General features: G+C 39.7%; 1 protein-coding gene across 1 annotated transcript in view; it reads left to right on the top strand.

Moving 5' to 3' along the window:
• Positions 1 to 23,418, top strand: part of gfra4b (GDNF family receptor alpha 4b) — a 38,266-nt gene extending 14,848 nt beyond the window's left edge. The window contains exons 2-8 of the mRNA XM_056439459.1: positions 13,986 to 14,261; positions 15,341 to 15,421; positions 16,663 to 17,008; positions 17,708 to 17,817; positions 18,924 to 19,058; positions 21,491 to 21,657; positions 22,150 to 23,418. Of these exons, the coding sequence (XP_056295434.1) occupies positions 13,986 to 14,261; positions 15,341 to 15,421; positions 16,663 to 17,008; positions 17,708 to 17,817; positions 18,924 to 19,058; positions 21,491 to 21,657; positions 22,150 to 22,293 (1,259 nt within the window). The 3' untranslated portion in view covers positions 22,294 to 23,418. The remainder of the gene's footprint in view (positions 1 to 13,985; positions 14,262 to 15,340; positions 15,422 to 16,662; positions 17,009 to 17,707; positions 17,818 to 18,923; positions 19,059 to 21,490; positions 21,658 to 22,149) is intronic.
• Positions 23,419 to 26,917: the final 3,499 nt, after the last annotated feature.

Genomic DNA, 26,917 nt, shown 5'->3' with positions numbered 1-26,917 from the left:
AAGTAATTTTTTAAAATAAAATGTAGTTCACTTCTTTATTACCATAGAAGTAAGGAAGTCTAACAGGGCAGCATTTCCTCTCCGTTATCTATTGTATATTACTTTGAAAACACCTTCAAACTACTGTATAATTTGTCCCCAAAACTAACATTTTACAAGATAAATTTGAATACATCATACAGTTTATTTGAAATAAATCAATAAATGGGAAACTTCCTTTTCTATATTCGATATTTGGACGAATAATATGCACATTCAATAAACACTGAACAATTACACACATTGTGCATTTAAAAAGCATTTAATTAACAGATGGTTTATCCTGTGTATATTAAATTCAACACTTCACCAACTGACTGTACATTTCACCAATGGTGTCAGCTCCGAAGATGACAAATAGGGAGCCAGGTGTCAGATCGTTGAGGAACGACACACTCATTTCCATGTCAAACTTGGCACACGGAATGACTTTTGGTGTCTCTTATCCCTTTGTGACATTTGAGTATTTAAAAAAATGAATCACAAAGAAGCGGTGTAACGGAGCCACTGCAGAGCACTGCTGTAGTCCCACGGCTCGTGCATGATTGGCAGAGTCCTGTGCGCTGAAGTCTATCTTAATAGGCTAACATCTGCTCACGCTGACCCAAATTTCACTTTTTGTCATCCTAATGTTGACACTGGGTGAATGATAATTTCCCTCCACTGATATTCTTAACCCTTGTGTTGCCTTCGGGTCATTTTGACCCGATTCAATATTTAACCCTCCTGTTGCCTTCGGGTCAATTTGACCCGATTCAATATTTAATGTCGGTGTTCTTTCGGGAGTCAACAAACAAACATAAAGTACCTCACACTTAAACTTGGAAAACAATATTAATTCTAATAATTTTCTGGAGATTTTAATAGCTGGGGTCATATTGACCTCAAGGGTAAAATATGTTAGTAAATATAAAGGTAACAAGAGGGTTAAACATTGAATCAGGTCATATTGACCCGAAGGCGACAGGAGGGTGAAACATTGAATCGGGTCAAATTGACCCGAAGGCAACACAAGGGTTAAATAAAGACACCAATTACAGATCACGGAGGCAAAATGGAGACACTCAATCAAACTGAGATGTCAAGGCAGTGCTGCTTTATAAAGGCAATGCAACAGCACTGAGATCATCTGCAGCCAATTGTTTCCCATCACCAGTGTCGTGTGCATCTGGATCCATAAAGACCGCAAAAGCCCTGAGATTTATTACCTTAAAAAAAAAAAAACACGATGGAAATTGCAGCGTTGCATCTCTTTATCGCAGTGGCGGCGAGGAGGCAATCAGCTGAAAAGCTCTATCTCAAGAATCATGTGCGAGTTCTTCTCATATTGCTTCTGCGGTGTGACAACACAACAGACGGGTCTCAAGGACCGGAGGCATGCGGGGAGTCCGAGCGACACGCAGGACTCTGCTGTTCAAGAGTCTCATCTGTAAAAGTGCACATCAATCATCATATTGGAACGTGTGGCCCCTCCCCACTCTTGTAATGACTCTTGAGCGACAGCAACAGCTGGCAGGTATTATGGTCTCGCTACAACATCAGACCCGACAGAAGGTGAACACTTAATCACTTTAAAGCAGCACGGCTACTGTTCCGTAAACATTCTCCATCTTATTCGCGTGAGCGCTGGGAAAAGGGCCACGAGGCACGCCGTCTTCTCCGCAGGACCAGCGGTGGAGCTACGCTTTCACCTATCAGGTTCAGTATTTGCACTGTGTTGCAAAACCCTTTGTTTGAGGAGGTCCATCATTTGTACGCCCTGTTTGGCTGGCACCGGTCCCGCTCAGTGGTGCAGACAGACAGCCAGCCAGCACTTTCACACCGAGAGAAAAACACGATGTGTCATGCTCTCCCCCTCTACAAGCAAAGGACGATTCGCTGATAAGTTAATTGCAAGCATTACATAGATGAGGCACTCATAACGTCGCAATTTCCAAGTGAAGATAAAGCAGGGTGTTGTGTGACATTGAGACTGAACTTGACAGGCCTTTGCACCGATATACAAATTGGCCTGCACTCGCTTTCATACACACGCACGCAGGCAGGCCCACACACACACACACACACACACACACACACACACACACACACACACACACACACACACACACACACACACACACACACACACACACACACACACACACACATACATTTATTATATCTGTGAAAATGAACATTGAATTGAACTTCACAGACTTTCTGTATAAAAGGTTGAGTGGGAAAACGACAGCCTGTGTGACGGAAGTTTTAATGACCCGTTTCCCCCAACCATTGGGACGTTTACACAAAAAAAAAACACTATTAGCGGCTAACCTTCAGCGACCAAGAATGGCACCCAATTTGGAACACAACAATCAGAATCAGAATCAGAATCAGTTTTATTGGCCAAGTAGTTTGCACAAACAAGGAATTTGACTTGGTAAAGTGTGACTCAGTGCTTACACAAAATATACATTACAACACAATACAATACAGAACAAACAAAACAAGGTCTGGTAGCTCCTTCCCACTGAGCAGAGGGGCTCAACACACACCCACAGTTATTGTTTAGGATGCGTGTCGCTGCTCGATGTGTAGCTTTCACGTCAAACTCGCACGAACGCTTTTGTTATAAACATTGTGCCTCATTTGCTCCTGTGATGCCGGTGTTGGCTATCTGAAATCACACACTGGGGCATGAGGGCTGGGGGTGGGGGTGGGGTATGCCGCCGTTGTTTGGTTTAGTCTGAAAAAGCAAAGCCGGAGGAACGACATATCAACTTTACGACTGTATCTGTGTGTGAAAGGGGCTAATGCCTAATGGTTCTGTATCCAAGCTGGCAGGGTGCTGTGGAGCACAGCGCCTTCCTGAAAACCTCAGAGGGTTTCTGCTGGGGGTGCCCGAAGCACAAAAAAACGCCTGCACTTTTAACAAAAAATGCTCAATTGAAGCTCAGCCTAAGTTATGCAAAACGGTAATTTGAATAACACCCGTACAAAGTTTTGAAGCTGCAAAGTGCTCGGTACAGTCCTGTGAGCCAACAAGGGAAAGGCCATGGATGCATACAGAGGAAGGCACTGGGGGTGAGAGAGTGAACAGTAAATCTGTCTCCAAAATTGCTGACTAGCTGAAGGCCCAAAATTGGGAAAAACCCAAAAGACATTTCACATTCAGCCAGCTTAGTATGGACGTGTGCTTTGATAAGAAGGAGGGCCAGTGTGCAGTTAGCATTGCTTATACTCACCTAAAGATAAAGAGATGCTCTTAAATGTTGCTTATGGATATCAATGTCACTGCATGTGTGTTCCTCAGTTGGGAGAAAGATTGTTTTCCTCGTCTGCGTTGCTGAGACTTGCTCCGTCGACCTGTAGTGAGTCTATTCCAACAGAGTCTTTGTCCTGTTGTCTTTCTTGTGGCGCAGAAACAAACCCCGCTGTGGATTTGTCGTATGACTGTTCCTACGGGTCAGCGGGTGGGTGATGTGGTGCTGTCAGTGATATAAGCCTCTCAGGTGGTTCAGAGAACTTTCAGGGACCACCGGAGGAGCGATTAGGCTTTTGCAGAACACTAACACACACATGGTTGGAATATGTTCACTTCAGTAACTGAGATTTACAACCAGCCTCTTTTCACCTGGAGAACTTTCGCTTTTCAGGTCAACAAATCTTGGAATCATTGTTTCTTGGCAAGAGCAGGCACTTCTAATGTTTCCTTGTGACCATTTATTTGCAACCGGGAGCCAGATTCATTAAACACATGAAGGTGAAAGACTGCAACTGAACAGAGTATTTTGTTGTGTCAGATGAATGTGTTTTCACAGATGTACTCTTTGTACTTTAGGGTTTTTTATCGCCGTCATTCATGTCACGTTCGCTGACCCACAGCGCTGAACACAGTTCCTGTGGTGGACCATGTGTTTTCTTTTTTATAGAGCTGGTCCAACTGCAGAACTCTTTCTTCTGGTGGGTTAAGATTGAACATATCATGCCAGTCATTGGTTCCTTCAGAATATTCTTTTCATATGAGGTTTGTTCAAAAACAACAGAAGGGCGGTTATTACTAACACTGAATGAATCACATTACATTTACATTAAGGGGCATGCTACTCCTCTCAAAACACATGAAGGCTTACACTTTATATAAAATAAAATTAAAATAATATTCATTTGTATTTAGAACCGATGAAAACCTACATGTTCTTTCTTTCTTAATATGTGTTCCCTTACATCACCATGTTTTAGAGGTAGTGTTCCTTTTCATTTTGTATCACCGTGATATGATACCATCACTCCAAGAACCCACAAAAATACTGTGATAGGAATCTGAGGTCACCTGCCCCTCCCCTATTGTACCTACAGACATCTGTGTCCTCCACTAGTCTAGAGGTCGCTCAATGTAAACAAAACAAATGAAGAAGAAGCACAGTTTAGGATCCTCCTGCAGCTCCGGAGCAGTCATCCTCTGACGACTGCACACAGCTGCAGCTACTTACAGTCTTAATTGATCACATACGCACCTGTAAATCATCAGCCAGCCATCATCATCAAACACCAAATAGGCAATGATGCTGGTTTGATGACAGTGACTAGTTTACAGCACTGTTGAAATGAGTTTACAAAGTGCTTCACAAACACGGAAATACAATTTTATGTAGGCTAACGATGGAAAAGACAACAATGAAAGCAATAACATTTTGTAGATAAAAGTGTTGCCTTTGGCAATGTTTTACAGGTGAAATAACCTCATAGTTTAGCATTGTATATTAGATGTAATCTCCCACTTTAATCATTTCCACTCACATCAGCCTGTTGTAGATATGGACTGTTTGTACGGCAATATCGATATTGTGATATAAGATTGTCTTAGATTATGGATATCGTAAGATGGCATGCGTATTGTCTTTTCCTGGCTAAAAGGCTGCATTATTGAAAATAATTTTCATTTTTTTAACCTTTTAACTTTTCACCAGACTGTTCCAGCTGTTCTGTCATTTGTGTTTACCCACTTAGGCATCATATCCACATTACTCATCATTATTTATCAAATATCTCATTGTTTTTGATGGTGGGTCGAACCACCACTTTAGTCCTGACTGAAATATCAAAACAACTATTAGATTGATTGTCATAACGATTCGTGCTGACAATCATGTTGCCCAGAGGATGAATCCTTATGACTAGTGATAGCCTGACTTTTCACCTCGAAGCACCAGAAGGTCAAGGACTATTGAATGGATTGCCATTTGGTAGAGACACTAATTTCCCCCTCAGGATGAAATGTAATCACTTTAATTATCCTCTGCTCCATCTCTCTATCGTCATCTGCTCAGTATTTTAATTTGGTCAATACTTATTAATAAAAACCTGCAAAATTACTCTAATCCGCCTCAGCTGAACTTTGTGTTCAGCCCATCTGCTGTCGACTAAACTTTGAACATGGTAAATAGTATACCCGCTAAGCATCAGCATGCTTCCTGTTGAACACTACAGGCTGGCCTGGAAGCTCCTCCGCTGGAAGAGCCTACATTTAGAAATGAAGTGAAGGTAAAAATAGCCACTGTTTAAAAAAGGATCAACTGATTCAGAAGAATAGAAATAGGTACTATATGTACCACATGTCTAACATAGTATGATTGAAGTGCTTCTCTTTTCAATACTTTGAAGTTAAATTACTGTGTTTTCTAGGTCCTTGTGTACTTTTAGTTTGATGTCTAACATGACGTATAAGTGGAGCTGATATTTTGGAGTCTAATTCAATCTACTCTGCTTTGATATCGGAAATTTCCGACAAATGTTGGTCCTATAAAAGCAAATGATGTTGTCTTACAGACAGCACCAATTTATCGAAAACAAATACAAATGCAAAGATGATACTGGCAAACCTGTTTTGCCAGTAACTTAAATGTTAAGCTCCTAGAAGTTGTCACTGATAAAGCAAACTATGCAAGTAGTACACAAACGATTATCTCACTTTTACAATATGATGAACTTCACTTCTCTCTCAAAGGCAAAGTGTTATAATTCAAGAGCATAATGTGACCAGCAGGAGATCAATAAAGAATAAGCCACATTTATTATTCACGTGGATTTTCATTAAAGTGTGTCACTTCTAACCCTTCACATTTAATTACTTTTTATAAGTGAATTAAAATGCTGAAGCGCATTTACCAGTCCATACATGTATTTCTCCTCTCAAAAAACTTTTTGGACTCAAGTTAATATTCCAAAAGGATACACATAAACTGCAGAAGTGTAGTTTTTTAAGAAAAGATGTGAATGATTCATGCTTATTTTACTGTGTAAATTGCTTGATATGTTGGAGAAACAGAGGTGGCAAAAGGAACTTGGACTGAAGGAATATTAGTAGTGTTGCAGGTAACAGTGATGATCAAATAGATATGTTCAAGATATAGGAATTCAGCATTAATTATTTAACTTAGCAAGACCTACAACCAACATAACTCCTTTTGCAGAGATTTTTAGATTGCAGACAAACACAGGTAGTAACAAGCTGGTGAGAATAGTGGAGTTGAAGAAGCAAATGTTTAGTTTTTGAATGCTAATGCTGCTCTGTAACTGCTGGATGTGCCAATAAGCAACTGCTTGCTAACAAGTTTACCGTATCAACTTGAAAGGTGATAAATCAATGTTTTGTTGATCTGTAAACGGTGTTACTATAATTTCTTAAATTATCTCAACATTTGAAAGTTAAGTTTTCAAGCTCAAAGTGTGCCAACAAACCACATACAAAATGGCTTGAGTCTTGTTGGATGCTGCTAGTTTTAATGCAACAACCAAGATAATTAGCAAATCTTACCAGCGAACAACTATTTCCTTTTCAGAAGTTTGACTTTCTTGAAGAAATGTTACTTTCTGGATTCTTGTTGTTCTGAGTTTGTACTCTTGGTTGAATGCACTTATTGTAAGTCGCTATGGATAAAAGCGTCTGCTAAATACATGTAATGTAAAAATGTAATGTAAAGATTTAGCAGAGTAATGTCTACCTGGGCCGAGAATGAAGTCGCTCTTCCTCGTGTGTGTTGTAATCCGTGCTTCTCCTTGCTTTGTTGACATAGCCGTGCGTACTTTTAGCTGGTTAGTTAACTGCTCCGCACTGTGCTCATAAAGCGGTAACAGCTGATAACGCGTAGTTCCATCCACTGTTTCCCCCTCAGGTAGACGCCGTTGGCTGCGTCAGGACGTTCGCCTTAGTTTGCACGGTTTGCAGGTTTGGCTTTGATTCCCCGTCTCGCCGTCTACAAATTGACGTTGAGAAGCAATCACAATGCTGACAATCTCGGACCCTGCACCTTTAAAGAGCACTGAAACAAAGGTGATACTCATTAAGTACACCAATAAATTACAATTTCCCTCCACAGCCTCACTGCTTTGGAGGTATATAAGAGAATGGGTTACATTCCAGCGGACTTCATTCAGTATCATTTTCCATTTGATCTCTCCTGAAGTGGACCATTAAGCCGATGCGCAAGGGTAACTGATCAGCTAATCTGCCAGTGATTTATGTGGCAGGGAAACTGAGGCCTTAACTCAGCCTCAGAACACATTGATTACTGACATGGCTAATTGGCTAAACCCACTGGTACATAGAGACGGGCTTATTGGAGATGTCAAATCAAGCGGCTCATTTGCATTCATGATGTATGGTGTCTATTCCAGCTTCTGCCCAGGCAGCACAAACTGCCACACATAGCAGGACGGGTCTGGGAACTCTGCCTTGAATTTGCAACAGACCATCTGGTCTTGGGTCGGACATTGGCGGTGGTTTATTTATTTATTAATTTTTTCCCGGAGTTCCCACGCTAGAATTGGATGCATGTAGCTGAAATGTGCTGCATAGAGGATGAGAGCCTCAATAAATCCTGTGGGCTTTGAGTAAAGATCCACATTTAAAAAAGGCACGTATTATTGATGGAATGATGTTAACAGAAAGGAAAATATGTTTGTTTATTACTTTATTTTTTTGGAGTATGCGTGTGTGTGTGTGTTTGTTTTAATGATCCAAACTGAAGTTCAAACGAATTTGCCCAAGAAATACCTTAAGTGTGAGCGGGTGAAAGCAGCATGAAATAGAAAATGTTTGACTTAACGTCAGTTAATTCTTGAGTAACAATAGATAATGTAGTTGTCTGACTTAATTGGATACACACAAAAGGAGTAAAGGTAGTGTAAAACAACATTAAACACTAAATGACAGCAGGGCTACAAAGAAAGCTGAAAAATAAAAAAATAATAAAACCTACAAAAACAGTAAGAGAGAAAAGACTCAAAAGAAGAGTGACAGCTCTTTAAAAGAATTATCCACCTCCACAGCAATTAACACCAGCAAGGGTCTGCATTTATGTGCGGCTTATGACAAAAATGTTATATTGATAATTGTTTCCATTTTCATGCCTTAGGCTTAGTTCAACATCTTGATGCTTAGAATTATGTTTTTATAAGAGCTCCTTTAGCAGCATATTATTGTTGCCAGTTGGCTGCAGGAGAGTCATTTTCTATTCATCCATCAGACCGCTTTATGTTCTGGGTTCTATGTTCTGGCTTATTTCAGAAATAGTCAACAGTGCTTGTCAACGTTGTACAAAAGGCTTTTGTTGCATAAACCGAACCGCGGACAGGACTCAGGAGACAAACCCTGAGACGACTTGACTCAAATTCAAGCAGCTGGGTTTGAAAGCCACAGCAGTGAATTACGTTTTTCTTTTTTATGACTTTTTATTTAGCATTTTCCACAAAACAGAGTAATCCTTGACATCCAAATAAACACAACAAAACAAACAGCCCACATCCAAATGTAGGTAGTATCAGTATGCATAGTCCAGCCCACCGGAAGCACAAATGCCAATCTCCACAAGCACGACCATCCACCTCACCAAACACCCCCACCTACACACAACCATCCATATCCATACATACACACAGCCATCCATATCCACATATACACACAACCATCCATATCCACATATACACACAGCCATCCATATCCACATATACACACAGCCATCCATATCCACATATACACACAACCATCCATATCCACATATACACACAACCATCCATATCCACATATACACACAACCATCCATATCCACATATACACACAACCATCCATATCCACATATACACACAACCATCCATATCCATATACACAATCATCCATATCCACATACACACAATCATCCATATCCACATATACACACAGCCATCCATATCCACATACACACACAGCCATCCATATCCACATACACACAATCATCCATATCCACATACACACACATCCATATCCACATACACACAATCATCCATATCCACATACACACACATCCTTATCCACATACACACAACCATCCATATCCACATACACACATCCATCCATATCCACATATACACACAACCATCCATATCACATATACACACAACCATCCATATCCACATATACACACAACCATCCATATCCACATATACACACAACCATCCATATACAACTACACACAACCATCCATATCCACATATACACACAACCATCCATATCCACATATACACACAACCATCCATATCCACATATACACACAACCATCCATATCCACATATACACACAACTATCCATATACACATATACACACAACCATCCATATCACATATACACACAACCATCCATATCCACATATACACACAACCATCCATATCCACATATACACACAACCATCCATATATACACACAGCCATCCATATCCATATACACACAACCATCCATATCCACATATACACACAACCATCCATATCCACATATACACACAACCATCCATATCCACATATACACACAACCATCCATATCCACATATACACACAACCATCCATATCCACATATACACACAGCCATCCATATCCACATACACACAATCATCCATATCCACATACACACAGCCATCCACACACACAATCATCCATATCCACATATACACACAACCATCCATATCCACAACTACACACAGCCATCCATATCCACATATACACACAACCATCCATATCCACATATACACACAACCATCCATATACAACTACACACAACCATCCATATCCACATATACACACAACCATCCATATCCACATATACACACAACCATCCATATCCACATATACACACAACCATCCATATCCACATATACACACAACCATCCATATACAACTACACACAACCATCCATATCCACATATACAACTACACACAACCATCCATATCCACATATACAACTACACACAGCCATCCATATCCACATATACAACTACACACAACCATCCATATCCACATATACAACTACACACAACCGTCCATATCCACATATACAACTACACACAACCGTCCATATCCACATATACAACTACACACAACCATCCATATCCACATATACAACTACACACAGCCATCCATATCCACATATACACACATAACCATCCATACACTCAGCACTTTATTTTCCCGGACACTTTAACCTTCTGGAAATTCACTTTGGTCACTGCCTTGTGTATATATTTAGTTTCCTCTGTATAGTTAGTATTTTAGTATTTAGTATTTAGTATTATGTTTTGTGTTGTGTTTTATTGTTATCTTTTATTTTTATTAATGCTCTAATGTGCACCCGCTGCTGTGATCCTAAAAATGTCCCCACTGTGCGACTAAAAAAGGATTATCTTATATCCACATATACACCCACAGAACATTCCCACCCATCCCCTCCCACGTGTTTATACTACATCTACACTCCAAGAGGAGGGCCCAACGAGGAGAGAGGGAAGGACCGAACAGTCAAACTAAATACAACCAAACGATAAGCATTACAGTAAATACAAAATCAAATAACTAAAGACAAATAAAAGACATTAAACAAAAAAAATTCTAATTAAAAAAATCAACAACAGACATTCATACATCTTTGTTTAGCAGTGGCACTCTACGAGTACAGCCTCAACCCCTCAGTTGTAGCATCTAGATCCAATGTCAACCCTTGTTATGATGTCAAGCAAGTCCATCTTCTTACTTAGATATCTAATGTCATTTGTAGTTTTGCAGTTGGTGGTTTTTCATCCTTCCATTTCAGAGTTATAATTTTTCTGGCAATCATTTAAAGTATACGCAAAATACAACTCAGATCGGTGCCCCCTAAATCTTTTGGTATAGACCACAGTACAAATATTAATGGATCTGAGGGTACCTCCACTTCAATTATGTTATCGATTTCTTTTTTGATACTGGACAGTCCCAAAAGATATGCACGTGATCTCCTATTTTTCCACATTTTCTCCAACATAATAGAGCTGAAGGATCCTTCACATATGAAGAGATGACAAGAGGTGTATTAAAATATCACATATCATATATAATAAAGATTTTTAATTTCCAATCAAATTCTTTCCATAATTGGCTATTGATTCCTTTATGAGATTTGTTGCACAGATCTTCCCATGTTGCATCTTCAAAAACATTTAATTCCAATTCCCACCTTTCCTTGATGACCGTCTCCGCTCTACCAAACAATGAGAGATGAAGGATTTGCCAATGTGTCATGCCAATTTTGTATTTGTTTGATTAATTTATTGTAATTGGTATCAAACAGCTATGTGAAACTAGGTGTAATATGAATTCGCAAATATCGAAATCCTTGTTTAGACCAGTGAAAGGAAACATCCTCATTCTACTGTGTGGACCAGATTCCCGATATCATCATCACCTCTGACCTTGTTTTCTCTAATTGTATACCCTGATACTGAGCCGTATTTGTGCAGAAATTGCACAAGTGCAGGAATGGAGAGAAGAGGTTCTTTTATAAAAAGCAAAATGTCATCTGCAAACACAGCTACGGTCTGTTCCACTTTCGTCCAGTATTCCCTGAACTTGTATATTTTGGCGTATAGCTTCTGCTAGAGGTTCAATATACAGATACAATACAAAGAGGATGGGTGAGAGTGAATCCCCCTGTCTCACGCACCTCTCCACCTTAAACAATTCTGAGCAGTGACCATTCACTCTGACTCTTGATCTTGGGTCTCTGTGCAGCAAGTTGATCCAGCTAACAAGTTCTTCACCGAATCCCGTCTCTAAGTTTTTTCCAGGAATAACCAATGAACTTTGTCAAATTAATTATGTTTTCATTCAATACAGATATGCCTCCATGTGTCAGCTGTGGGCTAAATATAAGAACAAAGAGCTATAACATCATATAATGCAGTCATAATGTATTTCCATTTGTATTTTCCCATGACTTTACTAAAAGGTATGCTACAACTACCAGTACAGTTAGTCTAGACATGAATTAACGTTTCACTTTTCTCTTTATCCAAAATGATAACCCAAAGTATTTATCCTGCCATAACGCCCAGCGATGCACAAGAAAAATCAGCAGCTCCCATCTCACCAGCTGTTGTGTGGGCTCACTGAGATCAAGCTCAATGAAATGGGACTGGGCTTTTCACCACAGCAGCAGATGAATAGGTCTATGAGTCTTTCACTCGTTCTCTCTGCATTCTGTACACAACACACAATATTCAAGGTGAGTCAGTCAGAATCAATGAGAGCATGGTTCCACATCGGTATAAGTCTGCCACTCACGTATATATTCAGCTGGCATTAAAAACCCAAGGTTGCATCGCTGCGAGACGTTAGCAAGAGTAGTTCCAGAAATGCATTCAATAGTCAAGAAGCATGTTATCATTGAAATAAACTAGAGCCCAGTTATTATCAATTTAATAGAAGTCATGGGTTAGGATACTTTGATGACAAATCTCATACGAAAACTTTTTTCATTAAGTTAAGGTTAAAAAAAAACCTTGATAAGAATAATGCTATAAATGTGAGGAAATACTGCACCACCGACAAATCAGTTGATCTGCTTTCTACAACAGTCTGTTGTTGTGTTTTTAAATGCAAAGAGAAACACTGCAGTCCTTCCTGTCTCCATCTTTCAACTGTCACTTTCTTCTCCTCTAACTGTAAAATATCTGGTTAAATAATATATTTGAATGAGTTTGAAGGGCTGTTCTTTATTCTACTTTACCAGCCGCTAGTTCAGGCAGCCGTGGCTCAGGAGGTAGAACTGGTCTACCACGGGGTTGGTGGTTCGGTCTCCGGCGCCTCCTGTCCACAAGACACTAAACCCACATTTCCCACGGCGGTTGGCCAGCATGGTAGCGCACTACCATCAGAGTGCGAGTGTGTGTGAATGGTTATATGAGAGGTATATTGTAAAGCAATATAATATTACCATTTATCAGCTTAAAGGTTAAACTTGTTCATTTTTCAAATTAGCACTAAACACAAAGTACATTTGATGAAAATGTCTATATTTCTGCAGGTATCTGGTAATAAACCAAAGTACTGGACACATTAAAACCTGATGGAACCTGATGGAAAAACAATAAATCTCAACCTCTTGATGGCACTACATAAAAAGTCATGGGATCACTAAAATCACAAGGATTCATCCTCTGGGGACGATGAATAAGAAATGTAATTGCAATCCATCCAGTATGTGTTGTGTGTTGTCTGGAACTAAGAGATTGACATTGCCATCCCTAGAGCTAGTCTGCTACCGTGACTAAAACCATGAGATACAAACCAGAACGTCTTATCACAGATAGTATTTTGGATTCCCTTTCAGAGTTTCACTAAACTTAAGATGCATGATGCGTCTCAAGTTCTGAAGCAACAGTTCTCTTGGCTGTAATGACACAGGCAGGAGAATCTCACCTGTGCGTTCTCACAATCTCAGACCTACACTGTAAGCCATCCAGCAGATTTAATCTAATCCTTTATTACTCCTGACATTTGTGTCACACTTCAGCAGACTTCTCCTCCTATTCTTTTGTTCCATCACATCTTTACACCTCAACTGCCATCTCAACCCCCCGCTCATCTTTCTGCTATCTGTTGTGCTCTGGTTGTCTCTCTCACAGCTCTGTTAGAGGTTATCCTGGCTGGCAGAGACTGCTTGGTGGCTGGAGACTCGTGCTCCAGTGATGAAACTTGTAGCCCACGCCTACGGACTTTGCGTCAGTGTGTGGCGGGTAACGGCAGCGTGAAGCTGGGGCCCGGTGCCAGGAGCCAGTGTGCCAATGCCGTGTCCGCCTTGCTGTCCAGCCCCATGCATGGCTGCCAGTGTAAACGGGGCATGAAAAAGGAGAAGAACTGCTTGAGCATCTACTGGAGCCTTCATCAGTCCATCATACATGGTCAGTGCATACTGACTAGCACTTGTCTTTATGTGCACAATTCAAAACTTTTATTTCATTGTCATTCATGAGCAGAAGAACCACAGGTTGTTTAAATAATACAGATGACAAGAGAATAAAAGGCAAACTTTTATCTGTGTATAAATTGGAGGTGTAACAGACCACCTATTCGTGATCGGTACAGACCTCCCCTCGCAGTTCGGTACGCTTGTTGACTGAGGATTAATTACACAGTTTAACACAGTGAAATAAAGTTTGACTGACGGACAATATTCAGTAAAATATGCGATCAGGACATCGTCGATATCCAATAATGTAACACTGTAAACAAACAGTCCATATTGAAAATTCACCGCACGAGAAGGAAGATTACGTTCAGCTACATTATTCCGCGTTCAGTCTGTTCAGTGAAAATGAGTAAGGCATTGGTAAATTATGACGCTATCATAAGATATAGTGTTGAATAAATGCAGTGGTTTGAAGGAGATGTTTTCACAACAACATAAATAGATACTGGAGATGAATTGTGACCTGTTTTACTTCTTAACACTTGTTCTACGCAGCTTATGAAACATCATTAAAATGACTAATGACAAGATGTGTTTTAATCAAACATACAATCTTTTATTTCCTTGTCATTTGAATTCTGAAAAGTATAAATTACTACAACAACGTAAAAGGATAACATTTAGAGTTGTTTATGGTTTACACTGACTTCAGAGTCGTAGAATCGCTAACAAAGGAAATTGTCTGGAGTTTTGCATACCAGCTGCTCCAATCAAACCACAAAGGGATCCGTGTCTGCCATTATGAATCATCAATGATCTGCAATTAGTCTTGGCCTCAAAAAAGAGAAGTGATCAGGGATCTCTAAGAGTATCTTTTGTGCTGATTCGATCTGTGATCCGATCTGACAGTTTAACGATCCGTTGCACCGAAAGTATACATTATAATTTAGTTGACTGGAGTCTCAAGGGGTTAAATCAAAAAGATATGTGTGATATATGAGGTATGTATTGTTTAATATAGTTTAAATGAATTGTGATGTTACAACATCAATGTTTCTATTATTCTTTCAGGGCTCAACCTGGTGGAGAGTTATCCCTATGAGACGGTGCATAAGGATTACGACTACGTCCGCTTGGCCTCTATTACAGCCGGTAACTTCACTGACCTTCATTAAGTTTCACCTAATTTTATACAATGTCACCCTTTGAATAAGTTCTGTTCGAGCACGAATACATGACTCAACTGGATTTCCCTTGGAAGCATGCCCAAAGAAAATAGAGGTCCTATGTTTTTTTTAGACACAGTTACACAAATATTATAATTCATATGAACACAATTCCAGCATCCAGAACTATATTGTGGGATGGCGTCCTTATTCATTTGCATGACTGACCATGAATATTAATGCAGGCACTTTTCTAAACCACTAACTTATAATAATAAAATATCCTCAAGTTTTGACTTCTTTCTTTTAGCCTCTGGCAAAAAAAAACAATGCAATCTCATAGAATGAAAACATTCCACAAAAACATCTCAGTGTTTTGGTAATTGTTTGTTCATGGTTATAAGAAAATAAGGAATGAAAAAGTGACTTGCATTTAGAAGATGTATTTGCATATGTAGGCTATATATCCATCTACTAATCCGACCAGAACAATAATGTTACAAAACTGCAGAAGTTACAAAACTGCAAAAAATAACTGTTGACTCATCTCTGAAGCTCAAAGTCAGCCGGTTTATTCACCGATGCAATAAGTTGTCTTGTTGTTTTCATTGCAGATCACACAACACTAACTCGACTCAAGTCACACTTGTCATTAGATCGGACTTTAAAGATACTCAGATTTGTTTAGGCATTTCCTGAATTCTAGAGAAATCAGCTTTTGTTTTACTCTCTCATTAAGAGTTAAAGCCCCTCCCCCTTCCGGCACATACCAGGTTAAGAGTTGTAGTCGGCAGCCATCATGACAAGTTTGATCAGAAAGATGGAGAGGCGTGGCCCCGGTTCTTGTGCTAGCATTAGAATAATGCAAAGAAGCCCATTTGGGCATACTTATTTCCTTATTTCCATTTTAAGAAATTGTTTTGCTTTCAAAGCCTGGAAATAGAAACCACACTCCTCTCCTAATACTCATTTTGTTATTCTGGTCCTCAGGAAATGAGCCTCCATTGTTCATTCACAGACACTTCCACTTTCTACTTTCCAAACTACCGATCTCAACTTTTGAACATCTTACAAAGACGCATCTCAGCATGTTGAATAAACAAACTTGAGTACATACCACAGGTCACATACGCTCTTATTCACATAAACGCATCATGTTATCTGTTCTGTTGGTCTTATGTTTCCACTGATATCCACGCTTGTCTTTGACCTTACTTCTATCCACAGACTCCGATGTTGGCATGACAACTGTGAATCGCTGCCTGGATGCGGCCAAGGCTTGCAATGTGGATGATTTGTGCCAGAAGCTCCGCACAGAATATGTCTCAGCTTGCATCAAACCCACGGCCAAGTCCGGCCTGTGCAATCGGCATAAATGCAACAAGGCTCTGCGCAGGTTCTTCGACCGCGTCCCCGCCGATTACACGCACGAGCTGCTCTTCTGCCCCTGTACGGACACAGCATGCGCAGAGCGTCGGAGGCAGACTATTGTACCCAGCTGCTCCTATGAAAGCGTGGAAAAGCCCAACTGCATTACACAGATGAGGATCTGCAACGCGGACTATGTGTGCAGGTTAGAAGGGAGCGAAATGGTAGCTTCTAATTGGCTCCCATTCACTTCAGTCTTTCTCTCGTGTCTGTAACAGATATTAAAGTTATTTCTCACTTAGCCACTTGGTCCCTTAAGGATACTCTAACATATTGCTGCAATATGATCGTAATCCCCAGTTTGGTTTGGCTTAATGAACTCATTCTTTTTTAAAGTATCCCAAATCAGCCAAGCCATTGTTTAACCACTCCCAGTGTATTCAAGTACTCCATGAGCATAGGTATTAAATATACACACTGTACATATTTGGACCAGTGCTGTTCAGTATTATGGCTCTTTGAAACCAAATAAACAGGCAACCAATCAACAAAATGGCCCAGTGTTTCACCCTAAAGCTTTCTGCCACCATTGGTTAGAACACCCCAGAGAGCCAGTTGCAATAACACATTAAATATTTAGCACAGATAAAGAGCCAGATGGATCAGAGTTATCGCTCATTGCTATCTCTGGTCATGGCCATTATTTTTCACAGCCCCATTACACTCAGAAGGCTTCACTAATGATCGCAGGTCTGGTGGATGAAATATATTACTCTTTCTATCACTTTCACATTTCAGTCCAATGAGCAGAAAAAAGAAAAAAAAAAGAATCAACTAACTTTTTAGATAAAACAATAGAGTGAGCTATCATGTCCTAAGTAACGACTGCCCGTTGCTTTTCTAGGTCTCGCCTGGCGCAGTTCCAGTACGACTGTGAACCCTCCAAAACGTCTACCAATGGCTGCAACCAAGGGAACTATGGAGCCTGTCTCCTCGCCTACACAGGGCTCTTAGGTAGGTGCACACCTGGGAGGCGATACACCGGAAGCACAGAAAGGAAAAATGGAAAAATGTCATTAACAGATGGAAGAAGAAAGAGATTTAAAGGAAGTTATGCACTCACCGTATGCCGTGTTGGAGAATTATGCCGCAACATAGAGCCAGGAACGTATGGAAGCCCGTTTCCCCAACTGTGAGAAAAAAATTAGGATTCTGTAAGTAATAATAATGAGATACTATCTCCTAATAATGAGATACTATCTCATTATTTTGACTGACTATCTCATAATAATGAGATACTATCTCATAATAATGAGATAGTAAGTCAAAATTCTGATATAGTATCTCATTATTATGAGATAGTAAGTCGAGATAATGAGATAAAATCACTTTATTATGAGATACTATCTCATTATTATGACTAACAGGATCCTAATTTTTTTCGACAGTTGCGGAAACAGGCTTCCATACATAGGAATGAGAGAAAGCTAGCAAAAGAGACTGTAAATAAACAGGTTAAGAGTGAGTGTGAGAATAAAATCAAATTTATAATTCGAAACCAAGACAAAGGTTCAACATGGTTTCGGATAAAGAAGCATAAACAAATCTCAACACAGAAAAACAGAGGCTTTTTACACAATGTGAGGTGCCTTTATTTGTTTTATAACAGTCCGTAAAATGATCATCCACTTCTTGTCCTCACACTGGAGAGAGAAGCTAACCTAATGCATTTTAAGAACCTCAAATGATGCCCTTCAGCACAAACACACACTTGGCATTTTCATTCCTGTCTTGTATTTATTAAAGCACTTGCAATCACACCTTCACTATGTTGAAGGGGAAAAACAGCCAAAGAAAAAGAAAAAGAAATCTCAACACTATGACTGACCTAAAAAAGAGAAAACTGGAGTATTCGCCAGAATCTCTCTCTTGTATCACCCGACTCAGTGCACAGCCAGTCTGAGAGAACACAACTAGAATATGACTAATCTTGTGCATCAGGTCAAGATAGGAAATACAGTGTCCATTAAAGTTTCAGACAATAAAGCACTACAGTGCACCAACTCAAAAGGAACATCAATATTTAATACTGATTGAGGCCTGGTGCGCTCCCTCCACAGGAAGCACAATAACTCCCAACTATGTCGACAACTCAACGTCCAGTGTGGCCCCGTGGTGCTCCTGCTCGGCCAGTGGCAGCCGGAGAGAAGACTGTGATCATTTCCTGGGATACTTCAATGACAACATATGTCTCCGTGAGTCTCACTCGATGTACTGAAATGGACCAACACAGGTCTTTGGGGGAGGGGTTTTGTTTCTTGTTTGTTCAGAGCGGTTATGATTGTGTGTTTTTTTACTCAGTTGCTGACCATTCAAAGAAACAAAGTTTCTTGACAGGAGAACTACGCCAACAGCAGTGAGATACCAAATATTTCAAAGTGTACTGTAAATTATACAGTTTCTCTTCAGTTCCAAGCACACAGACTGAGATAAGAAACTAACTGAGATCAGATGGCATCAATAAACAAATGGTCTCAGATCAGAATTGCACTAATATATTCAATTCAATTCAGTTTATTTTGTATAGCCCAATATCACAAATTACAAATTTTCCTCAGAGGGCTTTACAATCTGTACACTTAGACATCCCTGTCCCAGGACCTCAGATCGGGTCAAGAAAAACTCCCAACAAATAGAAAAATCCTCAGCAGTGCTACTGCAAGAGGCATCTTGAAAGAGGCCAGCCACAGTGGTCGGCCTTTGAGGCAGGAGGCACAGAGAAGGAGGCAGGGCCATTGGGAAGGAGGCCAGATCTAGGCCAGAGGATGCAGGAAGCAGGGGCAAGGACCCAGGACCAGCTTCAGACTCAGCCAGGTCCAATGGACTCTATGAGACGTGAAGTCACAAAGACTCTGGTGCCAGCCAACTGTATCCATTTATTATGTAAATATTATTAGTTAGTATGGAAATATACTACAGATATGTATGATACAAAAAGACATGAAGTATGTCACTCTACTCATACCACAACTTTTTATCACACAAATAGTTATATTGTATAATTCAGCATTCAATTACAACTAGCATGTGTGTTGATCCACAGTTGTCAGTTACCTTAGAATCGCATGTCTCTGTGACTTTGATTCCTCTCATCGATTTCTTGACCGAGAGCTTTAAAACAAATTCAAACTTTTACATTTTGTACAATTTATAGATGTTGTCCAGACTAGTAATCTGAGCCTTCTTTTTTTGTTTATGCTGCATGGGAAGACATATATTTACATAACCTGAGATGAAAGAGTAAGGATATGTTTGCTTTCAGTGTTAAAGGACCCATATTATGCCCATTTTTCCACAAGTTGATATGGTTCCTTGGGGTCTTAATGAAATGTTTGTAAATTTCCCCACGCTGCTGGTACAGCCAGAGTCATTTACTTATGACATGAAATACAGAAAAAAGCGTTCCCTTATCAGAATAATGTGAAGTGATGACATAAAAACAAAGTTGATATGAAGAGCAAAGTAAATAACTTCTGTGATAGACAAAAGTGACAGGAGAGAGCCGCCGGGCTGCAGAGAGACAGATGTTTCCCAGCATGCCCAAACGACACCAGAGTAAGATGTATGTCGATTAAACAGTATATTCTCTCTCTCTCTCTCTCTCTCTCTCTCTCTCTCTCTCTCTCTCTCTCTCTCTCTCTCTCCCTCTCTCTCTTTTGCTCAAGGACCTAGAAGAAATAAGCGTAAACGTCACAGGCTGGTTGCTCGGCCAACGGGAACCCCCGCCAGGCCAACATTTTTTATTTTATTTTAATGCAATAACAGCAAAAGTGTCTGTTATGTAAGCTGCTAAAGTCAGTTGAAAAAATCAAGCGAAGAGAACGTCTTCAGTAGCCGTTCTGTTGGGTCTCGTTAGGACTTTATCAATACCAGTACTCTTATCAACACTTTTTAGGTTATTTTTGTATATATAAAATATATATAAATATATACACAGTATATATATATTGTGATAAAAAAGACAACTAAGAAAAGGATCAACATATCTTAAATATTCTTGTATGCGTACAAATATATTGGAGGCATACAGCCCAAGTGTTATGTGATCTTTAAAAATCCAAAAGTTAAAAATGGGTGTCTTTTTCATTTATTTATTGCATCTTCTGCCATGTTTCCTAATGCTCATTCTCTTCTTCGCATTTATATTATGACCTCTGTGTGAATAGCGAATGGTCCTCATAATTGACGAGCACATGTCAATGAACCTGTACACACATGAGTATCTCTGCTCGGTGTGTGCGGCGAGATGAATCGTTGGCAAGTCTTTCCTCGAGCGCCGGGCCGAGGAAAGATACAGAGAGAGGTCTCAGAGTTGTTTGGCCAGTGCAAACGGTCTATGAGTTAATGAGGTCGATGTGGAGAGGCAGGTGCAGTTTGGTTAGGCTACTTGAAGAGAATACTGAGTATTTTCTCTTTTATTTCTCTCTCTCTCTCTCTGCTCTGACCAAATCTAAACTATAACTCTGGTCCAGCAAACACGCTCATGAAAAATGTACGACTCAGAACCTGAGGCATCTGTCGTGATTGAATATTACATGAGTGGAACAGAAATAAGATGTTGCTGAAGTTTGACAACTGTTTTTATTGATTGATTTATTTATAATTGCTATATTGTCGAATGTTTCAGGGAATGCTCTCATGGCGTTTGGAAGTGAATCAGACCAGCAGCCAACCGTCAGCCAGTCCAGTTCACCCGGCCCCGGCCACAGCAGCAGAGAAAACAGGAGCACCGCATCTCCACCAGACACCATAGAAACAATGAAGAACATTCTGGATACAATAATACCAACACAGGTTTGTAGTTTTTTGTTGGCACTACGTTTGGATTTGGTTGGATTAAATTATTTTGATGGACGTATGTTCGTGGAAGGATGAGACAATTCCCGTGTACATTTTCTTTTCCTTACCTGTGTTCGTAATAGTTCCCTGAACTACCACTTAAATTGGAACAGTAAGGTTTATCCATGGCACTTTTAAGACCACCTATGTACATCTTTCAAGCTGGTAGAAAAGTCCATGTGTACCTGGCTATGTTTCTTGGTCAAAACTTAGCAATAATTTATGACTATGACTGTCAAAACTTACACAGTGACCATCTCATAAAACAAAAGCATTGTGCAGTCAGACTGTTACTGTTGCCGACACACATTATCATAAGTCTGCTTTTCTACAATGTGTTATGATATTCACCTGAAACACAAAGGGCTGTTTGAAACACACTTTAATATCATCAAGATCGGACCATCCAAGAAGCGGCCATTAAATGATCTCTTTCTCTTCTGCCAGGCCCTGGGAAATGAACTACTCGTGGGCCAGTCCACCCTGTCATCCAACAGCCTCTCAAACTCTGCTTCAGCTCCCAGCTTATTGCTTCAAGCTGCCTTCAGCCTTCTGTTGTTGCTCCTTCATCTGCTCAACAATGGACACTGAAGACTGCAGGGGATCGTGCTGATGACCTTCCGAGTACCAAGCAGATGGGAGGGCCAGTCGGTTCAGGGGAAAATGGACCGTGCGGCGTTACTGCTCCCACTAAACATGTACAGCAATTCTGTTTCTCTATTTTTGTGTCTAAGTGGTCCAGTTCCACCTGCCGGTGTTCTCACTCAGACTGTGGAGGCCTCTGCAGAGCGAGGCCAGTCTGTACATTTGTACATTGTCGTTGCGATCAAACCAAGCCGAAACGAAGTCAGAGTGCCGCTTTTGTGGAATAGCGTATCTCAAAGCTATCCAACTGTATCCATTTTCAAGAGTTATTATGTAAATATACTGCAGACTTGTATGATACAAAAAGACATGAAGTATGTCAGTACCCTTGAAGATTTGTATCGTAAACCGAAGCTCTTGTTTGCAATCGTGTATGGGAAAATGGTCGGCGTGAACTGTGTGTCTTCTCTGTTTTCAGCAAGCGGCATGATTGGAAAGCTTCTGGAGTATATGGAGCTTTAATATCACTGTCTTCAAGTGACTGAAAGAGAAACATACAGGAATTATGGCGACACAGAGAGACTGAATAGAGCTCCTTTTGCTCAGACATCCAGGACAAACACTATAATTCTTACATGTCCAGCAGCACCATCTAGAAAACATGTGGCAAGCAGAGCACACAAGATAAACGGTGACGTTAATTGTCCTCTCCATCAAGACTGTTGCCCGTTGGCAAACTATCTCACACCACTTTATTTGTTCCTGCTCAAGCTCCAGCAGGCGTTCATAGACAATTAGTCCTGGATCTCTAGACAAGCTCTTGGACTGGAAAAAAATAATCAGAAAAGCAGTAACTTTGTTACCTGTAGTTGCTGTACTATGTGTTTGTGAGCGTAATACCCTTTTATTTCTCACTGTGTCCAGTGAACATTGCTGCGGCACTCTGAGTGTTTGTGCCAGAGAGCGAAATGAAGGATTTGACTTATTGAGAGATGCCAACTTGCAGCACGGAGCCCGTTTGAAATGAGACAGTTATGAATGATTCAGTATTTTCTGTTGTGGGAACGTGCCAGTGAATTATGAGCAGGACCAGAGGTGCTGCAAATAAAGGTTCTCAGATCATTACGTTTACACATTAGCATCATTCCAGCTTTTTCCTAAAATGACAACTGCTTTGTTAGGGGCGGCTAAGGTACGTGGTCTGAGGAGACAGACAACACAACCTGAATACATGTTCACTCACATGACTTCCACAGTACTAGCGTAATCCAGCCATTTGTGACTGAAAATCTTCCCTTAAACTGATCTGTCTCACGAAAAGCTCATCAGCCGCTTCACTTCAGAACTCCTAAACTTATATATTGCTTTTCTGGATCTCAAGTTAACTTGTTTAAAGCCAATAGAAACTAATTTCACCCCTTGGCCGTGTTTTTATTCATCCCTTATATGACAACTTCAACTATCTTTAGCATTACGTATTCTAAAGCACAGGCAGCAAAAACTAAACTGGAATTTTGGACAGGAGTAGTATCATGACTGCAAGAAAGAGTTTTCAGTTTCACTTATTTCTGCTTACACCCAGAAGGTAATCTGATGACCTTAAGTGGCTAATTTGTGCTGACAATCCCCCTGAGCCCTCCACTGTTTCGTTATTTACATCTTGCTTTTTGTTAGAAACAATTACCAAATCAAGGCTGGACAAATAAAGCCTGATTGTAACACAGGAAGATACGATTATCTTGTTGGTAAATGTAAGGTAAAAAACTAACAGCGTTGTCAAGGATCATGATTTTGATTAAATGTACTTTAAAGAGCTGTATTATACACAGAATATATGCTGTGTCTTGAGCTAAATGCTCAAACAACTATTAAAAACATATAATTCCTTTGCGCGTTCAGTATCGATCTGTGTCTGAAAAAATAAGATAGAAAAAGTTAGAATAATGTGTCATCAAGGTTGCTAAGGGACCGGGTCACAGGGGGAATAACTTCCGCCAACACAAAGTAAGTTATAGATACATAGTAAAAAAGTCTGTTTGACGATGAAAGCAAGAACGCAGCAGAAATACATAAACCACGAGTCAGAAACGATCTGATGCACTTGTTGACATGAGAGATTATGGTTGTAAGTGGCTACAAGTGTGAATCCTCTCAACAGAGCGACTGGCAAGTAACATACCTCGACCTTAAAGTAAAGGCAAACCTTCGAAGCCTACAAGCATTCCTCAAAATCCCCCCACTGACACTGGACAGTTTTTCAGTCATTGCACAATTAATGGCAACATTAACAAACAAATTATGTAAATAAAGAACCAAATTAAATCAATTCAAGCCAGCCCAGGAGGGCCTGTTTTTTTGTGAACCTTATACATCAATATATATATAAAAAAGACTATGAAAAATAGTTTTCATATTGCCATACTTGAGGACCGTTTAATAAACGCAATAGCTCACTTCAGACCGTGATGTGTAGTGACTTTATTACACCAGATCAAAACATTCCTTGACCCATTGTGAGCTACTGCTTGAATAATTTATGCTAAGAGTACAATTTACACAATTCAGTGCATGCAATTATCTAAATCCACTCTTCCACTACTTTGCCCTATAATGTAAATATGAAGACCTGCATCCCTTAAAACTAAGCTAAAATAACATTTAAATAGTTTTTTAGCTGGGGTTTGTGTTCCTCTGATATCAAAATACATTAAAGCAAAAGTTGAAATCAAAGTGTCAGTTGCTCTTCAGGTTATCCAAACCTTTATTTATATTTTAAAACATAGGAATGCTGATGTCATTTCAAAACAGTTAAAGCTCTTTTCAGTAACAGCGCAGATAGAGAAGTTTTATAAACGTCATGAGTGAAATCACCCAGGAGAATCCAAGTTGTCCGAGGCTCAGAGTCATGACTCAGAATGAGAAGCCTTACTCAGCATGCAAGTCAAGTCAGGCAAGCGTACCACAATTTGTTTGCATCGCGGTCATATTACACCAAGGAAGGACACTGACATCAGCCGGAGCAGTGACTTTCAAAATAAGAGCACCACAGGGAAGCACACTGTTTGTTATCCTAAGAGTTTAGATGGCAAACAGATGGCTGTGATTAATTCTGAATGCTAGAAATATGATCTTCTCAGCTGATGTATTACTCCAGGAGTCATGCATTATCCTTTTGCAGCATTGTGGAAAAAACAAACATAGTTCACTTTCATTTCTTATCTCGGGTGACGCTCGATACAATTTGCCAAACTGGTAGGATTGTATTTTTCACATCTTATCTTGGTCAAAAAGGTCCTTCTATGTAGTTATTACAGCATATTGGGAGTGATTATAGTTGATTTAACTCAGAATCCCAAATCAGGACCTATTTTTGCTCTTTTTACATTTCATGAACACATGTCTTTTCATGAAACTAAATGCAAATAGAGTGAACTAATTACAAAATATAGAAAACCAGGCCAAATCAGGGTGCATGAATGGAAAGAAACAGCACATTTTAGTGAACACTAAATACATTCAATACTAACATTTAGCGACTTGGCAGGTACATTAAATACAAATAGTGAATATGTCAATAAAAAGCAATAATAGTTTTTCAGCAATAAATTAAATTAAAAAATTAATGTGTTTGTATCCATAGCTCAAGAAGGACTTTAAGTCATGACTAAACTATTTGCTGTTTAATCACATACAGTTTTCAGGAGACAAAACACTTGGAAAGAAAATGTTTTTGCTCTTTCATGTACGTCAGGGCGGTTATAAGTTGATAATAATACTTTCAGAAATACATCCAGAAAAGAGCTATGTGTTTTTTCAAACAATAAAGAGGTATTGCACACTTGATCACATTCTTTGAGCTGGAAACTAAATGACTGTATTATGATGAAACACATCAATGTATGTTAATATTGACATTTCTTACCAATGATGGGTTCTAGGGTTTTTCAGATTTAACATGAGTGTGTGTTTAGGTTCTTCCATGACCTTGTTTGAGGCAAAACAACTAATGTAGCTTTGACATAAAAATGGCTCCATGCTTGTTTAGGTTATTGGCACAAAATGGAGGAACTGGCTGTGCAGGTAAAATATCATGACACACACACACAAAAAAGAGAAATATCATGTTATCAATGCTTCTTTCTTGGCTTCATTTCCTTCTAATATGCCTCTTACTTCTCTTTCAATTTAATATATTAGGGACTATTGCTTGAATTAATTGCACAGCAGCTTCTACCTAATGATGGCTTTGAATCCAACAACAATCAAATGTTGCTCAACGTAGTTGTTACCTCTTGCCATTTACCACTGGATCATTTTGCCTGTAACAAACTTCACTCTTTATATTTTCAGACATCATGTTGTTCCGGTTATTTTCTATTTGTTTCCATCTCTTGTGTTTGCAAGGAACAATTTAAATAGATTCCTCCCCCTAATTGCTGTAAACACTGCATCAGAGTACAGGCAGGGCTTGTGACATATGTCCACCTAATTGTCTCACTGCTTCCCTCTCAAACAAAATAACTTGTGATTAGCTGCAACATGATTTCATTCCCAATGAAAAGCAGGGTTCAAGCTCACTGCAATCACAAACAAAAGCTATGCAATGCTCCCTTTTAGAATAAGAAACAAT

The sequence above is a fragment of the Pseudoliparis swirei genome, chromosome 19 (genome assembly GCF_029220125.1).
Source record: "Pseudoliparis swirei isolate HS2019 ecotype Mariana Trench chromosome 19, NWPU_hadal_v1, whole genome shotgun sequence".
Lineage (NCBI taxonomy): Eukaryota > Metazoa > Chordata > Actinopteri > Perciformes > Liparidae > Pseudoliparis > Pseudoliparis swirei.
This window is presented reverse-complemented; position numbering and strand designations above follow the sequence as displayed.